This window comes from Calypte anna, chromosome 19, assembly GCF_003957555.1.
Source record: "Calypte anna isolate BGI_N300 chromosome 19, bCalAnn1_v1.p, whole genome shotgun sequence".
Lineage (NCBI taxonomy): Eukaryota > Metazoa > Chordata > Aves > Apodiformes > Trochilidae > Calypte > Calypte anna.
This window is the reverse complement of record NC_044264.1, coordinates 9,182,604-9,209,064: the sequence shown is the minus strand read 5'-3', so window position 1 is coordinate 9,209,064 and position 26,461 is coordinate 9,182,604. Positions and strand designations below refer to the sequence as shown.

The 26,461-nt window shown below is 42.2% G+C and overlaps 1 protein-coding gene across 1 annotated transcript; it reads right to left on the bottom strand.

Moving 5' to 3' along the window:
- Positions 1-1,298: 1,298 nt before the first annotated feature.
- APPBP2 (amyloid beta precursor protein binding protein 2) lies at positions 1,299-25,210 on the bottom strand. Its single transcript, XM_030462344.1, has 13 exons — positions 25,049-25,210; positions 16,996-17,084; positions 16,037-16,188; positions 15,378-15,501; positions 11,486-11,654; positions 10,377-10,466; positions 9,882-9,949; positions 9,694-9,799; positions 9,329-9,453; positions 9,047-9,132; positions 8,428-8,618; positions 7,897-8,062; positions 1,299-7,138 (listed from the first exon to the last, which is right to left on the bottom strand). The coding sequence occupies exons 1-13, from the start codon at positions 25,187-25,189 to the stop codon at positions 6,885-6,887; spliced, it is 1,761 nt and encodes a 586-aa protein (XP_030318204.1). The 5' UTR covers positions 25,190-25,210; the 3' UTR covers positions 1,299-6,884.
- Between the last annotated feature and the right edge of the window lie 1,251 nt (positions 25,211-26,461).

Genomic DNA, 26,461 nt, shown 5'->3' with positions numbered 1-26,461 from the left:
TGTGGGACAGACACCCCCAAGGGCAGGAGCCATCCCTGCCAGAGATGCACTCAGCACCCTGCCAACCAGAAAGAGTCCCTCTGCTTCAGAAATCCAGAGCAATGTTTCTCTTCATGCTCAGAAAACCTCAAGCCACCCACAAACCAACCACCACCCCAGTCCCCCAGCAGCTCACCTGAGGCCAGGTGAAGAGGAGTTATTTTGTCAGCATGAGGATGAGTGGGATCTTGGCTGATGTCAAGGGTTTGGACTGGGCTCAGCCTAACCAGAAGAAAGTCATTACTGGGAGGCAGCTTTCATCCTGCTTGAGGATTTAACTCCTCAAAAATCAGCAGTACAGCCTCATTTTTAACATCAGGTTACCTTAACCTGGGCAGGGACTGTTCTGGGGTCATTGATAATTCTTCCTTCTCTGAAGCTAACAGATTTTTTTTTTAAAGTCTCTTGCTATTGGGTTTGTGCTTGGCAGTTTGGCTTCAGCACTCCCAAAACGTCACTGTTTCCTTGGAGAAAAGGGAAAGAATTGAGAAAGTTGCAGGAACACAATCAGATGCCCAGGGACTTGCATCTTTCACCCATTTAATTTGCATCTTTCACCCATTTAAACTTTTACAGATACGAGGTTCCAGGCTACACAGGCACTGCCACAGTCCTGAGGACTTTGGCCTCACCACCTCCAGAGTCATCTTTGTTTTACAAAAGGTGAATCTGGCACAGAGATCTTACCTGGGGCTCCTCAGGGTGTAGCACCTTTCAGTTTGGCCTCCTAACAGCTGGACCAGTGTTTGAAGGTGTTTGTCCTTTGAAAACAAACTGTGAGAGGAGGAGATGCCACTGCTGGAGCCCAGTGCACAAACGGAGAGCCATAGGTCACTGACAGGCAAATTGAAGACAACTCCAGTGACTCAAACCTGATGGTTTCAAAAGAAAAGCTCCTAGGAACAGTTTCCAACCTTCCCTGTGCTCAGGCAGCCACACCAGACACCCGTGTGCTGTCCCTGCACACAGCACCAGAGACCCTGTGTTCCCACAGATACTTTTGGGGAAAAAAAAGGACCAAGAAGCAGGGAAGGATCCACACCTGACAGCTAACCAGGGCTCCACCCTCCCCTGGCTCCCACTTCTGCACCCATGAGAGCAGCCAAGTACCTGAGCCTCCCAGAAGCCACGTTGGGATCAGCTCTGTCCCACTGATCAGCAGATCCAGCCCAGCACCCACGTTTTTACACCTCAGGGTAAGCAGGGTTTGAGGGGGAGCAAGAAAGTTTCACCCCAATTCAATGCAGATGACTTCAGGATGCAGGAACACTATATTTATTAGGTCAATATTTCATTTTAGCAATACAGTTACAGAATATCACAATGCTGGTTACAAACATAGTATGGTTTGATGGTTACAAATAATGTTGGGCACTGCAGTCCGTGAGAAGTAGGATAGGAAACTATCTTGACACAAGTAGGGTGGGTCTTCAAAGTCTAGTAATGCTCAAGATACTCTCATAGAAACAAACGTGGCACTACAGGTAGTGATTCAGGTTTAGAGGTGGGGTTTGTGTGAGTAGTTTGATTTATACAGTTACACAGTTCAAGCAACATTTGTTTGTTTGTTTTAAATGCTATTAAATTAAAATCCCCTGTAGTTCAATAAAGTATAAAAATAGTACTGAACCTTGGTAATATTCAATAAAATGTAGAGTTCATTCACATCATTAAGTAGTAAAGAAATTGTAAAGTTGTAGTTACCATGGCAACATTGCTTCCCATAAAGAAATATACATGAAAGAAAAACCCTTACACATATGGTACCTGCGACACTTATTTAGCGATCCAACACTGAACTTGTGCACCACAAACCAAGTTTCTAAATATCTCTATATATTTATATAGTATATATCTTTTTTCATCTTAAAATTTACTTTTGAGGAGAAAAAAAGAAAAAAAAAAAAAAAAGAAAATGTGCACTTCAACAAACTCACTAAGGCCACTCATGCTATAGATACCTAGGATTGCAATGAAATATTGTTAAACAAGACCCTAGAGCACGCACCTTTGTATCACTGAAGGGAAACCTGTTTCACTGCCTAAAACATTCCTGAGATTTAGGGACAAAAGCATTTACCAGTGCTGCCAATTTTTCCTCCAAAGTTTAGTTTTTGTTTCTAGGTAAAGGAAATATCTTCCCCCCATTCTGACAGAAACCTCACCAAGCCAAGAAACATGAGGTACAACAGGCCAGTCGTGTCAAACGTGGGAAAAACCACAACCAAGAGTCAGGCTTGCAGCTGACATTTGGCCAGTGGTTTTCTTATGATAAAACATAAGGAAAAAAAAAAAGAAGGGAAACAATGACATTTAAATAAAATAAGGTTTCTGTCCAGGCAGCCAAGGGAAAGATTTCTGTTTAAAGACTGACAACAGTAAAATCTCCTCACACTATTTGCTGCAAGCCTGCCAAGTCAAACCTGATCCTTGTAAATTAAGTAAAGTTCAACCATGTTTTAGGCACGGTGCATTTTCCTTTTTGTACTCTACCAACACGTAGGACTATAAAAAGGAAATCAAGTTAAACGTGCATTTTTTTTGTACCATGAAAAGCAGCACAATGGCACTTTGAGCAAATCTCAGACTGCAGCACAGTTAAAGAATAACTTCATTTTTAAAGTTACAAAACAACATTGTTGTCCTAGTAAGTTAGAATTCAACAACTCAACCCCTTCAAAATTATTTAACAAAAATGGTCTGCAAAGAAAAAAAACCAAACATCTTAAACAATAGGTATGGACAGAGTGCACATGAGGACTGGGACACCAAGGCAAACCCTTACTGGTTGTAATTATCATCCTATAAATGAGACCAAAAAACTGTTTGGGGCCAAACAGACACTGGTTGGTTTACTTCAAGTAGCCGAGGGATACATTTACCTTCAAAAACATTTTTTTGCTATTTTCCCCTTCCTGTTTGTCAGCTGTTAAAATCTTTGTGTACTCTTCCCTTCCTATACCAAGTCATCCCCAACAGCCCCAGTCCCAAGTGAAGAATCCTGACCTCACCTTCCACCCTCTTCATGAGCTGCAGCATTCACACAGAACAGGACACACAAATCACTGACACAAGCTGGAAATAAAATATTAAGGGTTTCTTTAAAACAAGACTTAAGAGTCCTTTTCCTGAGGGTGGCAGCTGTCCTCACCACTTGCACCCAATTGCTCTGGTGTGATTCAATGACTTACCTTCCAGAAAAACTCAGATTTCACTCCATTCCCACTCCCTGTAACGCCAGCACCAACAGCACCTGCTCGGGGGATGCATTGTGCATCTAGAAAATGCCAATAATTCATTAACTTTGATCTCCTGCTTCACAGCTGGCTGCTCGAGTCCCCTCAGTGTGCCAGGCTAAGGTACAGACCCCCCATCCCCAATACTTACATCCAGGTGTGTATGGAAAACCTGCTCAGGGAAGGGCAGGAGGGAATCCCTAAGCTCTGCCCCTCGGGGCAGGGGTCGTGCTGGCAAGTTCTGCACTGGAAAAGAGCCCAGCCTGGGGCTGACACCTCTGCTCCTTCAGCTCTGCCTGGGGCAAGAGGCATGAAAACAGCAAAGCTGTGCTACCAGAGCTGTTCCAACCACACTGGCACGGAGCAACAAAGAATTTACCTTCCTCTGAAGTCATCAGTGGGACTCCTGCTTTCTCAGAAACATCAAACAATGAACTGTAACAGCAGAGACAGCCACAGCAATTAACAGCTAACACCACAATAGCCTCCAGATGCCAACACAGACATCTTCCAGGAACACAGTTTAGGATACTGAACCAAAAACTAGCAAAGGTTTTGTTATCACACAGAGAACAAGCACTACACCTGCAGCAAGGGCAGCGTTAGGTGAAGGGTGCAAGCTATGGCGTGCAGAGCAGGCAACAGAGTCTTGTAGGCAGCTGCAAAGTTGTTGTACAAACCTCCTGTGCTTTAACAACTTTAAGCCATCAGCCACAGCTCCTTTTCTCCAGAATTTACATGCCTTGGCATGACTGGCCTGGTGGAGATGCTACAAGGCAAAGCTCAACCCATGAGTCAAGTTTAGGTTTGAGTCAGTCCTATAAAAAGCAATACCAGGAGTCCTGCAAGGAGCAGTGCAGCCACTCTTGGCCAGGCCACATTTTTTGGCCAAAGTCCTTTAGAAAAAACAATTCTGGGTGGTTTTTAGGACCTTTGTTCCTTCCAGACAAGCCAATGCTGACAATATGCTGGTGGAACAGCTTTAGAAGAAAGAAGCAGAGTGTCCAGTCAGCAAGAGCTGAGAATAAAGCTTCTGATTAACCAAAGTGAACCAATGCTCTTGGTTCTAAGAGGTGTGACACCTCCCTAGCCCACCCGTGGTGGAAGTTCTCCTCCTTGCCCTGACTTGGAGGCAAACCATGAAACCCACAAAAACCAGAGCTGAAATGACAGCAGTGGGTCATCTGGAACGCTTTCACCAGCATCAGGCAAACCATGCTCCTCATCCCAAACATAAAACCATCAAGGTCTTTGAGATTCCTTCATCAAAAGCTGGAAATGGAGACCCAAGACTGGAAACCCTGAGCAAATAAAAGGTGTCCAGACCATCTGTAAACCCATGTACCCAGTTTGAAGCTTTTACACACTTCTGCAGTGCAGAAATTACACAGCTTCTTTAGGACAACTTGAAGCACCCCTTCCTTGCCCGACTTCTGGCACTACATTGCATACTTTATTTAATATTAAATAGTTTTGATAGGACTTATGGATTTGTAAGAACTTTTTTACTCATCCTGTCCTGCTGTATGGGATAAAAATGTTTTGCCTTGTAGACAGCTGAATGTTTCTTGTACATAAAAGCAATAAAACAAAAATCTGCAAGAAATAAACTGGATTTTAAAGCCATGCATAACTTTATGTTGGCTTTTCACCGAGCAGCCACTGAGGATATTCCACAGCCTAAGTCTTCATACCACAGGTTTTATGCAACACTTTTCACATCAGTGAAGATATTCCACATAAGCAATCATCAAATCAGCACTCACCAATTACAGAACTGCATTTTTAAGTTGCTATTATTCAGTCTTTCCCCCCACAATATCCTTGAAGGCACCAGTACATGGAACTGAAGGCCTGCAAAATTTCAGTTCTTAAAAGAGCCATTAAGCTCTAAAGTCTTGTCTGAAATTCCCATCTCTTTCTTGAAGACCAACAAGCAGCTTTCCCTGTCCCAGACTCCATAAACAAATTAAGATCAGACCCTAAACAACCCATCCAGTCCAAGCCCTGGAGGAACTGGGCTTTGAGCCTCAGCTTGGACTGACCTCCCATGGCCAAGTTCAACCCCTGAAAATAGGGGGGTGAAGGGAGAAAACCCAAACCTGACAGAACCCTTAACTACAGGAGCACTGCTTGTGCTGCTGTAAGAACTGAGGTAACAGCAGTGAGTTGTTCCTAGTTTGCTATGTTACACAGACTTTCAAATGAGGATTATTTTAACATTAAAAAGAAAAACAAATTCACAACCAAAAGCACACAACCCAAATTAATAACAACACACAACCAAGCAGCCCCTGCAACAGAAGAAAAATTAAGACAAGCTAGTGAGATAGGCATTATTAAACAATCTTTACAGCTGACTTCTGTTTTTTTAAATTAACATAAAGGAATCAGTTTCTGGTTGTACTGTTGTTTAATGTAGAAATGAAGCATCACAAAAAAAAAAAAAAGAAAAAGACCTGTTGTGCTTTTTTTGGCATTTTTCCACTGACCCCTGCAAACTGTACAAGAAGTTGTGTTCTCCAGAAACATAAAATGGAACTGGATTGTAATACAAAACTATTGACTGGTATAAACAAGTTACTGCCTCAGTTATCAGAGTAAGCCCATTCCAAAAGGAAAAGAAGATGGCTGCAGCAAAGAGAGTTAAGCACTTCTAGTTTTTGCTTGTGGCACTGCCATCAACATTTCTCTAAGCTCACTAGGTACAGACATGCCATAGCAACCACTACAGAACGTTCACTTCCTAGTTTTGTATCTATTACATGAATATAATTTTGCACTGATCATACATCTAAATGAAAGACTCCTACTGTAAAAGTGAATGCAGGGGCAGAAATATTAAATTAAAGCCACTGGTCCAAAAACTGTTTCTAGTAGGCTGGTCCACTTTTGATTTTCCTGGTCCTGTTCAGAAGATAAGCACTCTTGGATGGTGCCAAAGGAAACTAAGATTGCTGGTCTACTGGATCTTCTCTCACAGATGAACACTGGTCCAGTTCAGGATATCAGGAACAGCACATGGTGGTGACTTGCTTAACAACCTATGGTGGTTTAAGAGGAGGATGGTGCTCTCCAAAGTGGTTACTTGCCACTCCACTTCGTAAGGCAGCAGCCAAGGCTAAGGGCATTCCCCCTTTTCTTGATCTTTATGATTAACTTTGCTACAATGCACACAGCAGAAACATCTTTCTCGTGTCACTTCTTACAGTTCAGCATTTATTCTCTCTATGCATCAGAAGCAAGCTCTTGATGACACCTTCCACTCATAACAAGAATGCAACTCTTTTGAACTCAAACAGTTTTATTTAAGGTTTTCTTGCAGACTTTCTGCAAAGTAGCTCCTTTTGAAAAAGAGAAAGAAGGGGTTTTTCACGAATACCAAGTTAAAAATGTGAGCTGAGCTAAACATGCCATACACATGCTGAGAAGGATTTCACACACATTCATCCGGATGGGCACTCTTCAGCAGACTGGACCAGTGTTTCAATGCAAATTCCAGCCCCCAGAGAACTACATGGTTTAGAGATTTCACAGTATGACTTTTCCCCCTGGAACCTGGGAGGGGGGGAAAAAAAAAAAACCTTAACTGGTTAATTGACTGAGTTCTTAGCTACTCTGTCCATCAAGGTTCTGAGACATCAGAAAAGACTGCACCACTTCTTCAGTGGACTGAGGGCTGGTGCTTACGTCCTCCAGAGCATCCGTGACTGAGAACTGCCGGTCCCGCAACCGGTTCCAGTTGGCCAAAATATTGTGGTATTCAAAAACTTTCTCATAATTGCCAATGGAATTGTACAGTTTAATGAGACCTCTGTAATCGTATTCAAGTCCACTGTATCCTTCACCAAAAAGCTTCTTTCCTAAAGCAATCCAAAAGAAAACAAGATTTAAAAAGTCACCCACACGCGTTCCCATCTTATTGCTGACAGTGGTTTTAACCAAAACTTGATTTTGCTACAGGAAACCAGGAACACAAACACACAAGCTTCCTGGATGATGCTTTGACTTCTACCTACCTTCTCCTTTAAAAGTACTGACAGACTCTACAATCATTTTTTGCATTAATTGCACCACAACTTAATATGCACAAAAATCTACCAGTCACACAAACAAGGCAGTCAGTTTGTGTCCCAGTTTCACTCTGAATTCCATTTAAACAAGAAAAGTTGTTCTTCAGTTTTCTGCCTCAAAATCTTAAAGGTTTTTTAATAACACTCTGTACATCTTATGAAGTCAGATTGCCTGTCTCAAAACTGAGTTACAGCATGGCCCAAAGGTGCTTTGATTTGGAATTAATTTCACTGTAAACGATAACAAGCAAGAAAACTATTTAATGAGGGTTTAGTTAGGCTGATGGGCACAAAAGTTTTCCATTTCTTTCTGAATTTAACTACATTCCACCTTTTAGTTCAAGCCACAACCCCAGAACACAGCCTAAGCTTGTAATTAGTCCATTTCCAGATGCTTACAGGTGTGAATTCTACCAAAGCACTGTAAATAATCCAAACTCCAGAATTCCACAAACCCCTCAACATTCAGATTAAAACCACAAAATAAATGCCTTGCACTTCATGAAGTCCTCTACAAAGGAAGTCCCCACATTGTAAGGATCACCTACCAATTGCTATGGATCTCAAATAAAGCTTTTCAGCATTTTCATACTGATTCATATCATAGTTATAGAGGGAGGCGAGATGACCCACGGACAGGGCAACTTCGTAATCTTCCTGACCCAGAAGCTGCTCCTTAATCTGAATTGCCTTGATGTGCATTTCTTCTGCTTCCTACAAGGATCAAATGCAGAGGTCAGACACCACCCACCACAGCACAAGAAGAAGAAGGAAAGGAAGATTAAACTATGTAGTTGCCTGAATAATCTGTAGTGCTTTATAAAAGGCAAAAAGTAAGAATGCCAAAGCCAGAGTTCTCCAAATTCTTATCTAAGTGCACTTTCTGTTAGCAAAATCTGTCACCTTGTCTTGTGCAACTTAATGAATTAAATTTGCACAAAGCCTTGGAGAGACAAATTACAGAGTTTTCCACACATAAGATTACAAACAGAGCTGTGGACACTAAAAAACACCACTTATTGTGACAGATTACAGACCCCTTGCAGATCTTAAGACAATTTACCTCGAGAGAATCTTACCTTAAACTTCCTCATGGACTGATACAGTCTGCCAAGGTTGCCATAGTGCTTTGCTGTTTGTACATTAAACTCCCCAAAGGCTTTTTTAGCTAACTGGAGTGAGGACAGATGCAAGTCATGAGCTTCTTGAAGTAACCTCTGCTCAGTTTCCTTGTTGTGACAGTCTATGGCGATCTCCTCCAGGATAAGTGCTGAGTACAGGAGAGAACAACACAATTTTACTGTGTTCCCAACACACAGAGGTGTGAACTGGTGGCAGCAGAAAGCCACTTACCCAGGACACCCCTGGAGACATCTCCTCAGGCTTTGTGTTTACTACAAATTGCTTTCAAACAGGTATGACCAGATATCAAGTTCCCAAGATGTTTTTATATTCTGTATTTTTACTTTCCACCCAAAGTCTTCCACTTAAGTTTGTTTGAATTTTTTGGGGCACTTTGTAAGTGTGCTGCCAGACAACACTGAGGACTACATATATTCTACAAAGATTCTACAAATATTCAACCTCCATTTGGGAAGAAAAACCCCAGAAAACTCAAGTTACGGTGCTCCTGTTAGGGAACAGGATAAAGATATCAGCAGGACTGATATCAAACAGTACTGCAACAAAGGGAACTACCTTTAACTCTCTTTGAAGATGCCAGGAGAAGATGGTCTTCTGGGAGAATGTGAGTTATAATGCCAATAGCACGTTCAGCATGGAATCTGGAAGAGTTTCAATTAAAAAAAATTCAAGACACATACATAAATATAAAATAATACATGATAAAATAATAGAAACATTAATGCAATAAGCAGGTGCATTTAAATTCTAATTGGAAAAAGTCTGTGTTGTTTAAGGCCATTTTATCTCCAGCACTAAACTTGCTGCCAGTGCCTCAGAACAATTAATTGTACTCACAGTGCATTGTCAAATTTCCCAGAGCTGTACTGGTGAACGTATGAGGAGTAAGCCAAGTCCTCATGAGCTGTAGCTACATGAATGTTTTTACCTCCAAATACTGACTGCCGGATATCAAGAGCTGTCTGAAAGGGTTACAAAAATATCATTTCAGCAGTTAATACAGAAAAAAACCCCACAATTTAATCTCTCTCTTTGCTAAAAAAGGGGACATGGGGGAAATCGACTGTCTGAAATTCTGTAGGCTGTAGCTACACACACACAGCTATTACCTGGCTTTACTAATTAACTGTAGGTCATTTTAAGTAAAAATATTTGGGAATATCAAGAGAAGTTGAGGGCAGACATTTAATGCTGCTGCATACCTGATAGATTGCAACAGATTGGCATATATTGTCTACGTTGAGCAAGTAAAATCCATAATCTAGTAACGTATCAGAGTATTTGGGGTGCTTGGCTCCAAAATGCTCCCTGTGGAAACACACATATTACACACTGAGGCAAGTTAAGCATCACTTTTACAGGCTATTTTTTCTTATTTAATGCCACTTACCGGGCAAGGTAAACTGCATGTTTTATCAGCTGCTCAGCCTTCTTAAATTCACGTTTTACAACACAAGCCTAAAGAGGTTGAAATGAAGCCAGTGAAAAGGTGCACGCTCATTTCTCATCTCCAGACATCAGTACAAATGCTTATTACTATTTTTAATTCAAATTAATTTCAAATTTCAATTAGTTTCAAAACAGAATCATGGGTACTACAGCAATTTTCAATTATTTAAGAAAAGGGTCACAGATAACATTAATAAACTTACATTTAGTTCTGGTGTAAATTCCTAGCTGAAGGGCAACTGAGCTTCAGAAAGGAAGAGAAAACCCAAAACCCCCACAGGTCTGAGAATGAGGTGGACCAAGTGACCACAAAAACCAAACTGTAATGCTCATGAAATGAACCTGGTTACCTCAGGACTCTGGAGGTCCCACTTATCCTCACCCACTCTTGAGAGCAGTTTAGTTACAAAAGAAACATGGAAGATTTAAAACTCACCTTTGAAGCTTGTCGTAAAACATCCACTACTACTTTTACAGGCAGCCCAACTGTGATCTCCTTCATAGCTTCTATACACCATTTGTAAGCCTGTTGAGCAGAGTTACCAAGAAAATCAAGCTGGAACTTCACCAGGTTGCAACATCAAGAAAAAGAATAATTGGCTCTGAAAAGCATACTGGCTGTTTACAAAACAATCTTAAAAATACAATTTTAATGGTTTATATGTAATGAAACTTGTCAGCTATGTCTTAAAAGAGTTAAAAAGTACTGTTCACATTAAATGTGTAAGTATTTGGTACTAGCCTACAGTATTATGACTCTCTCCAACTCCCTGAAAGGAGGTTGGAGCCAGGGGGGGGTTGGGCTCTTTTCCCAGGCAACTCTCAGCAAGACAAGAGGGCAGGGTCTCAAGTTGTGCCAGGGGAGGTTTAGGTTGGAGATGAGAAAGAATTTCTTTCTGGAGAGGGTGATCAGGCATTGGAATGGGCTGCCCAGGGAAGTAGTGGATTCTCCGTGTCTGGAGATCTTTCCAAAGAGCCTGGATGTGGCACTGAGTGCCATGGGCTGGGAACCACGGGGGGAGTGGATCAAGGGTTGGACTTGATGATCTCTGAGGTCCCTTCCAACCCAGCCAATTCTATGATTCTGTGATTCTATGACTTTTACAGAGAAGCTTTAAATAATCCCCACAATTCCTATTGTGAAGCACAACTTGGGGCTCAGTGTACTTCAGAGCTAAAGGAAAAACTCAGTTTATCCATCAGTTCCACTTGAGATGCAGTTTTTATACAACAGGTGCAAAGTACCTGTGTTCTGCTATTAATTTTACCTTTTAAAAAATCAGCTTTTTCTCCTATTTCCTTTAGCAGTGACACAGTGTGAATCTATCACCCATCACTTCCCACTCAAAGCACCATTAGGAGCTTGCAGACAAACTCAAAACACCACTTAGAAAAAAATTAATCAAGTTTGGTGCTGCCACATGTATCAAAAAGTATCAGGAACTCCAGCTAGAAAGACACCCTGCCTAATGAGCCACTCATGGAACATCCCAGACTTCATAAGTGGGTTTTTTTGAGGAGAAACCAACCCCAAATCCCCCTCACCTCATCATAGTGGCTCTTGGCAAAGAGCAGTGCACACAGCTCCCCGTAGAGTGCAGCTTTGTTTGCCTGCTGCCCGTGTTTTGCCAGTTTGTCCATGTAAGACTGAGCCAGCTTGAAAGTTTCCTCTCCCAAGTGGTATTTACAGTTCCCATTTCGGACGTGCAGCAACCTTAGGAAGATGGAAAAAGAGCTGAAAAGCAGTGGCTGAAGAAACCATTTCAGGGCACAGCAAGGACCACGGGTCTCCAGTTTGGCATTAGAGTGAAACTGGGCTGACATCCCAACAAAACTGCCTGAAGTCAGGAACAGAAAACTATTTAGTGTTGTTTCAGTACCCCATGCTTTGTCTCCTGCATGGCAACAATTTCTATAGTTGGATTTGTCAAACTATTTCATATTTTGATACAATTTTACACATCCAATGCTTTCATCACTTTGGTGTGGTGGCTTTGGGTTTAATTTCTCATAAAATCCACTCTTCTCACTGTCTGAATTTTATTTAATTCAATATATTCAATCTCAATTCAATATTATAATTTTATTTCCTGTAATATACAGTGTCAAATCCCTTCTACCTCCTTTCCAAAGCATAATAAACAAAGTACAGACACAGATAGTTTGCATACAGGTCTGTACTTTTTCCTCACTGAAAAGTAGCACAGGGCTTCTCAAATGCACTTTTTTCCCTTTTTTTTAGGGTGTGGAAAAGGGAGGTGTCTTCACAAGAAATGCAACCGTGCCCATTGGATGCATCCAACGCTCACTCAGCACCAGCAAAGGAAACTTTGTTGACCCAGTTCACAACTCCAAACCAAACACTCTTCCCTGGCCTTGCCCCATCTCCTGACCTTTCCAGCTGAAGGATTAACAGAAGCTTGGTGAAAACTGAATAAAATAAGCACTACTGAAACATCACTCCTTTGCCTAGAGAAATAAGAATTTCAGCATCTATTTAAGATAAAAGTAAAGAAGTTTTTTGGAAGGGTAAGCTGATGCTTATTTACTTTAAGGGAGCCATTAGCAATGTCTGTTATCTCATTCCAAGCATAAAGCACAGAACTGTGCTCCCACCCATGGCAAACTGAGAGGAGACAGCTGTTCCTTCTCCACTGCAAATGCCTGAAATGTTGATAAATTAATGAAATTTTGATAAATTAATCTCCCTTGTCCTTCCTGGAAAGCTGTTATTAGACAATGAGTAATAGAGACTGAAAACTATCAGGCAAGCCTCTGCAAATCAGGAGGACAAGATAAACACATCCAAAGGGAAGGGAAGGAGAATGTAAGGCTGAGGCAGAGGCTGAAACTCTGACATGAGCCAAGGTAGAGAATTTTCTACCTTCTATGACAGGTAAAGGTCATCTGATAAAACTGGTGAGGGGGTAGGAAGGAACAGTGAGGGTTTTGATCATGTTTCTCTACTCTAAACCTGAGTGGATTTGTGAGCTGTTGTAGCCATGCCTCCTGCAATAGCAAAGCAATACATTGAATTTTGCCCTAAAAATTCAGCCTGCCTGCAGCACAGCCTCCTCTTCTACTTTCCTGTTGAGATGCATCATGAAACTCAAACACCAATAATAAAGGAAACAAAAGTTCAGACTTTGACAGGGGAGTGGCAGGCTGGTGCTGAGCAGGTGGTATTGGCCCCTCAGAGAGAAAAATCAAAAGACCTTTAAAAAAAAAAACCCTGAAGCAAGCTACATAAACATCAGATTTCCACAGCAACACTGCTCAAAGTCAGAGAGACAAAATCAACAGCCACATTTTTCCTTCAATAAGGTCTGAGAACACTGTGTAGGAGCACATTGTGTTCTTGGTCACAGGCAGCATTAAAAACATTCAAGCTGGAGAGGAATTGTAAAGAAACCAGAGACAAAACTGAAGCAATTACAGTTTCCCTAAAGAGAGAAATGGTTTTCCCCTACACCATTCCATCCAGAGCTGCTTTGCAACAGGGAAACTGGAGAGCCCAAATCCTACATAAGGGGCTAAGCCAGCAGGGACAGTGCTGCAGTTCAGATAAGTGCCTGGGAATGATGATATCCAGAATCTGGATGCTTCAGTGATAGTGTCTAAAAACAAATGAATTGACAAAAACCAAGATAAACCTAAGCCAGTCCTCTAGGATAAGCAGTTTATGTGATCCAGTTTTGAGTAACAAAAAAATCCTTTATTAATCCAAAGGAATTTCAGAAGATTAAGCCAAGAGGAAGAAAAAAAAAAAAAGCCCTAGGACATTTATGCTAATAGCTATGAATCTTCTTTGATGTCTGCAATAACAGCTCTTGGGGAACTGCTTGCTCCCTGCCAAAAAAATAATTCTCTGAGAGCACCCAAACATAGCAAACAGTGTTACACAGCAGTTGAGGAAGTCTGAGAACATCAGAAAAAAAGCCCAAGAATCAGCAAAAATGTGAAACAATGAAGTGAGAGAACCACCTATTTGTGTTATGAGTCTGTCATAAGCAGAGAAAGCAAAGCACAAGGAGCACAACACACACAGAAAATCAGTACACAAACCTAGAGAAAGCTCAAAGCTTCACAGTTTTTATTTTATTTACAAACACACCCCCAATTCCATCTATATAGCAAAACTTTACCATTTTCAACTGCACTCTATGAACAATGCAATAAATTCCCAGAGCTCAGACTTCCCACACCTGGGCTGGACACTGCTCTGTGACACAGAGTTACCCTTTTCTCCTGTCTTTACCTTCTTTGCTTTTTTCCCCCTAAGTGGAGAAAGGGAGGGAGTTCATTTTCCAAGCAACTCCTCCAGCTTGCCAAATAGCCCAGTGGAACCAGGAAACTTTTTAAAGATTAATTAGAAGGCAAAGGACCAAACACTAACTGTGGTCCTATATCCATTGTTCCCAGTTCCAGGGAGGTGTTGCCAGTCCTCCTGGCATCAGGGATCTCTGGAAGGAAAGCCCATGGAACAGAGCAGCAGCTGTTGCCATGGCCCTCTGCTTGGCACAGAAAATGAGCAGCTACTGGCAAAGCCTCTTTACTCTTAATATCTGTCCAATCATAAACAAGACACAGGGGTTTTTCTGGACCAGTTTTCCAAAACAAGCTTCCCCCTTTCCTCAGATAAATACACTGCATACTTTGCTGTTCATCAGAGCAGTTAAAAAAAATAAAGTCTTATTTCAACCATGCTCACTGCCACACAGGTATTCAGGCGTGCACAGAAGAGTCAATCGTGGTGCTACCAACAAAAACCAGATAATTTTTGAGGCCTCTCTGAGTGGTATTTGAGGCCTTGAGAAACCAGGTGGGTACAAAACCCAACAATCTCCTAAAAGCAAAAATACTTTCCCCAATGTTTAAGCTCTGGCTGCAGGGGTCCACAAGAACTGGACATATTCATCTAATCACAGAGGTCAGTAGCTCAGCATGGAGCAAGAGAACTCACTGATGGGGAATCAGGAAAGATCTGTTTGCCTTTTATTTCTGCCCAGCTGTGTTTCTATCACTTGTGTTTGGATTTGGCTAATTCTCTTAATTTCAGGAAACACCAAATATTGGTTCCCATGCAAAAAAAACCATCAGACAATCACAGTTCTGGAGCACACTGACTGCCCAGCACCTCCATCTCTGAGGGATCAGGCAGAAAGGGGAAATGCTGGGTTTGTCCCCACTGAGCTCTGCTGCCAGCCTCCAAGTTGGAAACTCAGGAGTGGTGTAAAACAAACACCACCCAATCTCAGCTCCAGCCAGGAAAGGATTTTGGTGCAGCAAAACATCACAGGGAGCATCTGAAGCTTGACTGCTCCAAGGCAATACATGTATTAATACACATTAATGTGCAACACACACATTAACACCCATTTTAATGTGCAATCCACACATTAATGTGCATTTCACAGCACAACATCCAGGAGCTCACCTTACACAACATTCTACAGCACGAAACCAGTGCAGGATTTCATCATGAAGGGTGCATAACTGAAGGCAGGAAAGAAACACCTTCTCTGCATCACTGTACCAGCCTGCATCTGAGAGGAAACCCCCTGGAAAAAAAAAACAAAACCAAACCCAAAATATTTAAAAAATCAAGAACAAAAACATTTCAACACCAAAAAAAAACCTTTTTAAGAGGAAAAAGGGTTTGGCCCAAGTCTTTAAAGGTGACTACTTAGTTCACATCACTGCATACTAAATGCAGGAGCCTGTTAAGGTTAAGCCCTGCAGTACTGAATTCAAAAGGATGAAATCCAAGAGTAGAGAATGGCTTTTTGTTATTACATCATTTTCCTACAGCTTTCTGTCAAGAAATACTCACCAGTACTAAAATTATGCAGTCTTAATGTTAAGCATCACATCTGCAAACAAGTTGGAAATTGCAAAGAGAAGCCTACATGTTTTTAGACACTAGAAGTCAATAGATTGTGCTTGAGACACCAAGCAGTTTTCTAAAAATTCCTTTCCAAAATGTTCTTTAAAAAGAAAGGAGACATTAACATGACACTGAAATTAGCATTAGCTTAACTGAAGCTTGCATGAATAAAAGTATCATACTTTAAAGAGCCTCTCATCACCAGTTACCTAAAACAAACCCAATCTGGATTGCTTTTTCTTTTACAGCAGAATCTGACTCTGCTATGTAGGAGCACCGTCTGCTGAAAGAATAAGCCAGGACAGAAGCAACTTTTACTCCATGGTCCATCAAAGCCTGGAAACAGTGATGAAGCAGATGTCTGAAACAAAAGAAAACCAAAATTTGGTTACACAGGAAGTTTTTAGAACACTGCAGTCAGGTGGCTCTTGAGTGCCATGAATGGCAATGAGCAGTGATTCAGAGAAATGGCTCCAGCTCTCTCAGACCCCAACCAGAGGAGCACCACTGTCTCCAGGCTAACTCATCACAGTTGTTGGAATATCCAACAAATAAAATGAGTTTACACAGAGTTCTTTGCAAGGGCACCCTCCTGTGTCAGCAAAACCAAGCTGCCCACACAATATTACAACTGGAAAATAACATTTTCAGCTCAAACTTGGAGGGAGGGAACCACAAATCCACCTTCACCCAACTGCCACAGAACTGGCAGGGAAATGAGCAGTGAGAAATCCACTGACATCACACACAAACAGCAGGAGGAATGGGGGGGCTGCAGACTCAAAGCTGATTCTGGTTACAAAGAATCTGACCACAGCACCAAAAACTGGAATATTTAATGACAGGAAAACTCCAAGGTTTTTTAGAGTCTTTAGGGGTGAGTGAGGGGCTGTGTGGCACTTTTCTGCCTGCTGGGGTGACACCACACTGAGTGCACAGCAGTAAGAAAGCACTTGGGGAACCCAGTACCAGGGATTATTTGATACCTTTACACAGATTGTTTTATTTCCTGAGACAGAAATACACATTGTAACTTAAAAGCTAAGAAGACATTCTCATGGTTATGAGATAGGCTTGAAAGACCAAGAAAAGGAGAGAAATCTTCTAAACTTCCTAGATCTTGAGGTAAGAGCTGAAGTGACAATTGTTGGCACATGAAGATACTGACCTTTTATCTAAAGCTCGTAGCACCTTGGCAAAAACTTCTAGTTCACAAAATTCACTACCCAGCTGGCATAAGCGGCCCTGCTGGTACAGCTGGAAGAAAAACAGGAAGAAACGGTAAAATTCCAGAGCAAGTTCTTCTGGGAAATGCAGCTGAAGAGTAAGGATAACTTATAATGAAATCTAGACTTCAAAATCTTAAAATGCAGGGGGCTAAGAAGAAATAGTTGTTATCCCCAGAAAGAAGGACAACTTTGTGATTAAAAACTAAACACACAAGTTACAAGAGCTCCATGGTTGGTTTCCAGTTTTGTTCTTTTTGTTTTTAACCTTTCAATGTATTTTCAAGTGTCAGTGTCCACCTGCATCATCAAACACTGCAACACCCAACCTAGAAAGCCAAAACAATACTAGGAAACCCCATAAAGTCAGAAAAAAATACCAGCAGTAGCTTCTTTGGTACCAAATGCTTTGAACACAGGACCTGGCATACAGCAGTGCAAATAGATTTTTTTAAGATAATATATAAATATATTTGAGCCCCAAATCCACAAATTCTGCTCAGGATGACTCAAATTCCAGAGCTAGAGAGAGGCCTGAGCCCATCAATACCCAAATGAGTCCTGTAAATAAGTGAGAAAAGTAAAAAGACTCTGCTCACACATTTATTAAAAGCCCAGGCCAGCTTTATGCCCACACTGCTTTGTGTCTGCAGGTAGGCAAACAGATCAGTTGACTTCTTCATCAACAACAGACCCTGGAAATAGTTCTTGAAGCAGATTCAGACCAAAGTGTGCCAGTCAGAAATTTAGTTTCAGTCAACACTTCTTATAAAAGCACAAGACACTGATTCTGCAGCACAGAAATCTTACTTTAACAACAGAACCTACAAGAAAACTTCAAAAATACTTTGACCTAATAATGTCAATTGCCAGAAATCAATGTTTTCTTTTTAGTCATTTATTTGGCTGGGAGAAAAAAAATAATTATTTCTTAAAAACTGTACAAGTTTGCATGCAAAGGTACTCCTGAGATAAACCAGTGCCATGTCCCCATATTTCAAAGAGCTCTCCATTTCTTCTGAAGCTATTTTCTCTGTAAGGGAAAGAACACCCAGCCTGATCTATTTAAAAACTACAGTCACAGTTAAATGTTCTCATTTTCTTCATCACTTATTATCGAGTCCAATAACTGCTCCATGAAACCTAAAATATATTTTCGACAACTAAAAAAAGATGATTAATTCTTGCCTTGTATTCCATGCCCAAAACTGAAGGTTGGACATCTCATCAATACCAGGAGATAATTTCTGAAAGAAACTAAGACACATGCCCAAGCTATCTGAAAAGAATTGAAGACAATCAAAAGCACTATCAACAATTAGGTTTCCAATCAAACCTAATTGATCAGAGCCTCTGATCACCCTCCAGCACTAACTAAAAATCCCAGACAATTCTGATACTAGTTTACCAAATACCAGAAATATTTCTAGTAGGGCTTCTTTAAATTGATGAGTTTTTATACATGTTTTGTGATGTGATTCTTAAATTGCTAATGAATAAATGCCCTGGCTGGGTGGGAGGGAAGGGGAAGGTCCCAAATTACCCTGAGTTTTCATACACTAATTGTTTCAGGCACACGTAATATTTGGTTTAGGGCCCAAAGGTCCAAGCCTGTTATCTCCACATCTCTTATCCCAGTTCCAAGGTAAACACTTGCACCACTCTGGCACACACACACATAAAAAAAAACCAACCCAAAAAAATCAACCTATTTTTTAATGGTATTACAAGAAATTTGGTATCCTTGGGACATTTACCACACTATTCACCCCTTCCCTCGACATCCTGGCAAACATTTTTAAGGAACTAACTCAGCTCCAAGTCTCTTGAAACAGTTGTGGCTGTTCCAGGAGTATTTTCAAACAAAATTTGATATGGAAATAGTGACCCTACGTCAAACTGTGGAGCAATTCCTGGAGATTCAGTAAGACTCATTTGTTCATTGAGAAGCAGTTGCAAGCAGTGAAGAAATGGTTCTGTTGTTAAAGCTCCAGAGAGACAGAATTCCTGACCACAAGCCTTGCTACATAGCACACAAAAAAACCCAAAACAAAATAGTGATTCAAGAAACATGCCCTGACAAGAATGGCAGAGGCTTGGACTGCCAAGGAACTATTCTTTTCTTAAGAAACAAATGTCTTTTAGGCACAAACCTAACCTATTTGAAGCTTAACAGATTTTTCTTCAACTATAGAAAAAAAAAAAAGAGTAAAAGCCAATTTCATCAGCTCCCACATTAACTCTGGCACTGTATTCAGGAACCAAGGCTGAGGTTTAATATATAGGTGTAGGATTACACACAGGCACACTCACACTGTATTTTTAAAGGCAGAAGGAATTCTGGGGATGTCCAGGAATATTTAGCAATGTCTAATAATGTATTGTGGAATACCATGCCAAATTTGGGAAGGTCTGTACATTTCTTCAACAAACACCATGATTTGGGAAAAAAGTTGTCTGCAACCACAACCTTCCTTCCCTACTGAACAAGGAAGAAAAAAGTTTCTTGAGAGTTAACAGTGCACTGAAGGAACTGCATTTGTTGACAAATGACTCAGTATAGAGAAGGCAGAGGGAGAAGAGCCTTAGAAAACAATCAGTTTGAAATTTAGGTGCATTTAATTCTTTTAGATCAATTTCAAAGCCATCCACAGAGCCTCTGGACAAGTGCAGGTTCTACTGGATGCTATTTAGGTCATCTAAAAAAAAAGCAAACTTTGGCAGTATCTTTTCAAAGCTGTAATGATGCAGCTGATCTTTATGAATCTCAAGCAAATAAATAATCAAGAAAAACACCCAGAAGAATGGGAAGAAAAGGCAAGAACTTTCAAACCAGCCCAGACATAACAAGGAAAGATGGCTCAGTTCTAACCTACAAACAAAGCACAATTCAAGAACTGGAAAAAACCTCTTGAAGTGTTTATTCTCCTTCACCTGAGTGAAAAAGGTGATGCAAGGATTTGATCTGAGCAGCATTCAGTGAGCTCCTACTGCACAGACTGCTCTGGAACCTAAGCAGATGATCTGATGGCTGTACATGTGTGTGCACACATGCTGAAACCATCAGCATTTCCCACATACACTTCTGACCTCCAAACCCACACCACCACCAAAGTAATTAAGTGTTTGTGAAGTCACACTGATGGGTCACAGCAGAAGTCCTACAAAAAAAAAACAGCCTATTCACTCTGGGATTTTATTGCCTCCTTTACACATTGCTTGTTTGTGACCTTGTTTGTCTTCCTCTGGTCAGAAAACTAAAGCAGCTCAGCCACACTTCATTTCATGTAGTTCATCCTCTTCGTTCTCAAACACTCAGGAGACTGAAGCCTTGGGACAACAAGCTAATTTTATTGTAATCTTCCCAAAATCATGTTTATAATAATTCTTCACCAGCAGAAACAATCTCTACTGCAATGCAGAGAATGGGTGTTCTATTACTTGTTGTGAACAGTCAGCAAATTCCAATTTATTCATTTTGTTTGGTTCAAAGAATATCTCAATGTGATGATACAAGAGCTTATTAGCCAGGGTTGTTCTTTTTTGGATTAGCAGAACACAGGGAGGAGACAGAATCCTGCAGCTACACTCATCATTATAGAAGTTGGTGCTATCAAGATCTAAACTCACAATCTGTTATTTTGATTCACATCAAGATAGCATCACTTCAGCAGTTTCATCCACCACTTCAAAGAGAATTAACAATTATAACCTTTTGGATTTTGCATTAAAAAAACCTTAATGCAAAACAAATTAGCATAGTGCAATTATTAAAGGTTACAGGTCTGCACTGACAAAGCCAAATCTGTCATCTCCAATGGTTCCTGTGATTAATCATCTCATCAGAAAATATTCAGAGAACATTGCACCCAAATTATCCTCAAGAAAAAGCAATGTAGAAAAACACACAATCCAGAAAAGACATTTCAAAGGGACAATAAACACTGGATGAAAATCCTTGTTAGTCAACTCAGGTTCCAAGCTCAGCCCACCAGGGTATAACTGAAACGAATACCTGTGACAGACTCTGCTAAAACTGATGTAGCAGAATCTCTTCAAAAGTACCCTGAGAACCAAAGAAAATAATTACACACAACAGAATAGAAAGCTGAGGCACATGGAGAGAACTGAATCCTATGTAAGACACCAACCCAACAGTCATCAGACTAAATAATTTCTTATTCCTGTCTACAGAAACTACATCTTTACATTAACTCCTTCCCTCAAAACACACACAAATTGTTTCCCTCTTTTATTTTTTAGGGGGGACTTTGAGTTTACTCCAGTTGTCAACCACTTTTTACTACAGAATTTTGGCATTTGCAAATGCTGCCTACCTGCCTGGTATGCCTTATTTTTACCTGAGATCCTGTTTCTTTCTTTCTTTGGCTTCTAAAATCTGGACACTCTCCTCCCACCAACCACTTCCTCTCCCCACCCCATGAGAAAGCAAGAAAATCTAACTAGTTTTAGAGCAATCAACCAAATTAAACCTGTCAAAGAAAACAAAACACCCTTGCACTTTTATTTTTTTACCCCAGATGCAGGTGCTACCTGTAACAATATAGTAATTAAGCTCTTCAAAATACAGCTGTGATTAATAAGACATTTAAATATTTTTTAGCACAAATGGAAAATTTCCAGGATATCCTTAGCAGTATTCTGCTCTACCTCTAGTATTTTTCTAGCAGTTGCAAGAGTGAGTCAAACACCCCTTGAAAAATCAATAAAATTTAAAAATATCCAGTAACACCCTGCTGGACCAGTCCAGCTTTGCTGTTCTACTACAACCATGATTATTTGATATTGCCCTTTTGAGCTTTAGTCATTGTTTAAGAATGTTACAGGAGAAATAAGCTCAGTATTAGGAACCTGCCTACTGCTGTCTCCTTGCAGCAGAACCCAATTCTCAGCAAGTCCACAACAAAGAATATTCTGCAATTATCCCAGGTTTGATTCCTCACTGTTAGTTGGGAAAGCACATCCAAGTGGTTAACACTTCTGCAATATGTAGCATGAAAAGTAATTGGATTTGTTAGGGAATGGGAAATAAAGACAATATATTATGGCAACAGAGCCAAACAGTAGAGTATTGAGGGTACCCTAGGGAAAAAAGCAAAGACCAAGACACTGCATTTTCCTCCCTTTTAATCACCAGACCACCTCAGCTGCTGTGCTGTTCCTGCAGCCTGCCCATGGCCTCCTCATCAATCTGAGCAGGCTGGCAAACTGGGAGGCTGGCAGATGTTCAGTTCAAGTGTTCATAACCACTGAATATCATCAACACAGCTTTGTGTGGCCACAGCCAGTTAACATCTGTGAGTCAAATAAGATCAGACTGATACCACCTTTTAGTTTTTTGCCAAATCAGTGGCAGTTTTTCCAATATCACAAACCGTAATTAACACCTGGGTAACAAACTACCTCTTACAAGTTAGACATCAGTATCTGGAAACACTTTTAGTGCTTAATAATCACAGAAAGTGATTCTGTCTTTTTGAAGGGCTGCATGCAAAAACAGTCGTGCAACTCCTCACTTACACACCATTCTTCCTCAGCTGTGTTTAAAGAATAAGCAGTTCCACAGGACACAAATAACTAAGTGACACCTCCTCAGCACAGCAGCAACCACCACCAGGTGGTCAGAACAGTGATTAAAGTCTTCTGGTTTGTCTTAAAAAACTGTTAGTAAATTCTACTTCTCCTTTGAAGAACTTGATGGCTTTTACTGCACATAGCAACCTGAAGTGGGACTTAATATCCAGGATTTTGAAAATAACTGTGCTGAACCAACACAGCAGAACAAACACAACCTGAAGGGACTGTCCCAAGGTGTGTGACCCTATCCTCATCCTAACCAAACTCAGCTCTGTCACACTGGGATTGCTGCAGCCACCCAAACACAGAAATGAAGAACCAGTTACTCGGGGTTGTACAGGTGCATAAAAAAAAAAAAAAGCAAACAAAAGACTTGTAATCTGGGCTAGGCTTGGAGGCACCACTCATTGTTGGCAGACAGCTCTGCATGGGGAGCACCAGTTAGAGAGGACTGAGGGATCCTTCCAGCATCCCATCCAAGGTTGATTTGTGCATGAGCTGATTTGAATGTGACTATTAAAGGTGCCAGCTTCTCCTACACAGGAAAGATATAAAAAAACCCTCCCAACCAGTGAAGACACAGCAGGCCAACCTACCACTGCCAGAAAGGGGGAAACACTCATGCAGCACATCCTCCTTTTATTCCTTCTGTATGTGGACATCTCCCAGATGCAGATTTATAAAAGGGATAGAGCTGCATCAGAGACATCATCAGAAAATAATAGGAAATGCAATGAAAATTCCTGCCACTGACAAGGTTCTACTGGTTAGTGATCAGTACAGAAGTATTATTTTGAGGATGTGTACTGAGCATGTTTATTGTCTGCTCAACAATACCACATACCAATGTACACAGGCAGAACAAACAGAACAGAAACTCTGTCTGCAAGTCAGATATACTGCTGGTTCTTCTTCATTATGGAGCAACTCCACATGAATCTGATCCAGTGCAGTCACTGAAGAGGACTAATAAAATGATAACAGATTAGTAATCTAAGTTCACAGACAGGTTTTTTAAACAATCTGGGAATAATACACACTTGGATCTTTCTATCATTAGAAGGAGCTTCTGGTTTTTTTCTTCTAAAAGCCACAGAGTGCCATCCTTTCATCTGACTGAACACCAGGACAGGCAATGCCAAGAAAGTTTATCAATGGTCGTACCTACTAACAGGTAAAAGCAACCCCCAATATATTCTTCCACATTGTCAGTTCCATATCTTTAGTCTTTATCTGACAATTGCCATGTGTCAACCACTTCACTATCTGTGAGCATGCTCCTAAGTGGCAGAAAAGGGCTTCCATATTCTCCAACACATAAGACAAACAAATAACAGCCAGCACTCAGAAAATGTGTGCCCATTTCAATGCCAGAAACCATTTCCCTCTCTCTAGTGAAGATTGGCCTTATAAATACTAGTACTGCTCTCTATATAAGTGACGAACCAATATCGCTCATTAATTATTCTGTTATCCCCCATCTTGGGTTGTTTTTTCCTTTATAAATACATTGTTTCTGTCCTGAGTAATGCTCATCTCCAGCTGTTCTTGTACATGGATGAAACGCCTTTAGTGGACAAGAGAAATTAATGAACCATTTCAGTGTACCTCTTACTCTAGCTCTGGATATTTTAGAGGCAGCTGAATGAGAAACAGCCCTTCCATGAAAGGATGATTTAAGCCTGATAAACTACACCATTAAACGAGTCTCAATTCTTCTCATCTGGCTCCTACCAGATCATTACAGAAGGTACATGCAAACTGCTTCTTCTAGCGCTGACATCACCTTCTCCAATACATTAAAAAAAAAAAAAAAAAAAAAAAGAAAGAAAGAAAAAGAAAACCCCATCCCAACACAACCAGCTTGGTCTCCTCCTGTCCCTTCGCAGGCTCCAAAGGCAGGGGGAGGGAGGGAGCCTCTTCCCCCTCCCCGGGGCCTCACCCCACAGCCCCCGAGTTCAGGCCCCTTTTCCACGGCCCCTCCACAGGGCTCCCCCGCCGCCCCCCGGGTGTTTCGCGGGGCCCAGGCGCCCACCAAGGGAGGAGGAAAAAGACCTCAGTCCCCCAGCCAGGCCCTCGCTCCCCCTCGGAGCCTCCCCTCCTCCTTCAGCCGCAGCCCAGGCGGCCCCGGCCCCACTCAGGCCCTCACTCCCCCCGCCCGCTCTCCGGGCCCTACCCCGCACCGCCGCCCGAGCCAGGCCAGCGGAGAACCACGGCCCTGCCGCCTCCTCACCTCCGAGCCCCCCGGGATGAGACACAGAACAGCCCAGGAGCGGACCGACCTTCCCTCCCTCCTCATCCTCCTCCTCCTCCTCCTTCCCCGGCCCACCTCTCCTTCCATCTCCCTAAGGCCCAGCCGGGCCCGGCCTAACTCCGTTCCCCGCCGCTTCCCCGTACCTTATAGTAAACGTCGAACTGGATATTCTCGGGGAGCGAGCGGATATCCCGGCGCCGGGCTCGCCCGTAACTATCAACCACCGCCGAGATCGCCGTGTTATAGAGCGTCTCGGGCACCCACTCCAGCTCCACCGCCGCCATCTTGGGTGTGCGGAGCCGCCTTCCCCCCACCCACCTCCCCCCCTTCCTCCGCCGGCTCAGCCCGGCCCGGCCGCTCCACCTCCCGCGCCTCACGCCCCGGGACTCCCGCAGCCCTGTCCGGGAAGGGAGAGGCGGCAACGGCTGGAGAGAACGGAGAACGTGGAGATGATAGCGGTGAAAAAAAAAGAGAAAGAGGGAGGAAGCCATCCGCCTGCGCGGAGAGGCGAGGAGAATGAACGTGAGGCTGAGGGGAAAAACTCGGGGCAGCGAAGAGCTGTGGGGTTTAAAAGGTTCTATTGAGAGGGAGTGAGGAAATATGGGGGAATAAAGAAAGGGGGAGCCCTGTGAGGAGCAACAGGGAGCGAGGGGTGAGGTGGTACGGAGGGGAGTTTTGGCGGGAGCGCGGCTCTCCCCTCAGGTGAGCGCCATGGCGGGGCACAGCCTCTTCCCAACACCAGCCTGGGGTCAGCCCGGGTTTGGCGTCTCCAAAAGGGTAATTTCTTCAGGGAGTTTATCCTTCATGTGTGGAGAGAGAGGAGACTGAGCTCCCCCAGCACCAGCCTCAAGGAGGGCCTGGAGCATCCGCCACGGACGCAGCTCCAGAGCCCCTCAGGCAGCACCCTTCCTGTGAGTGGAAATGTTGATATTTACAGGGTCACCTGTGGTAATATCCTGCTAATTCTGGGCATTTTGTGGCTTTCAGCTGTGCTGGCAGCTCCAGGTGTGAATTATTTGGGAAACTGGGGTTTGGTAACCTACCTGGAGTGCCCCTTCCTCCTCTGATGTTCCTGCTGGGCTGCCCTGTGGTATCAACACCCTTTTCCAGCCATAAATGATCTATCTCCCTCACCCCTGGTGGAAATGGCACCATATTTTGTCAATATCTCATTATCAAGCTGTTTGCGACCCGTTTTTCTTCCTAATTTGCTTTCCATGTGGGGCTTGCACACACCACTAGGAACATATTGGGTAGTTCTTGGACACAGATGGTAGATTTTTAGTCAGAGGCAAATTAAGATCACTTGGTCTAAAACAGACTTGGACTGTGTGGAGCCAGCGACTTAGACACCCCAGTGCAACACAGCCAAAAACTCAGAGATTACTACTAGGTGTAAATTTTGGTGCTGCAGTAAGTTAGTATCACTGAAGACTGACTGCTCTTACATGGTCTTGAACAAAACTTTTAATAAAACCTAAATATTTGCTTTCTCCTAACATTTTTATTGTGCACATGGGTAGAAAAAACCCAAGTCCTAGATGCACTAAGTACAC

Bases quoted from the DNA above. Each gene is read 5' to 3' on its own strand.
- APPBP2 (XM_030462344.1), bottom strand. From the start codon at position 25,189: ATGGCGGCGGTGGAGCTGGAGTGGGTGCCCGAGACGCTCTATAACACG. The intron at 9,133-9,328 runs GTGAGTACAATT...AAACTCTTCCAG, and splicing joins GGGAAATTTGACAATGCACT to ATTCCATGCTGAACGTGCTA. The intron at 7,139-7,896 runs GTAGGTGATCCT...GGATTGCTTTAG, and splicing joins TTTGAGATCCATAGCAATTG to GAAAGAAGCTTTTTGGTGAA.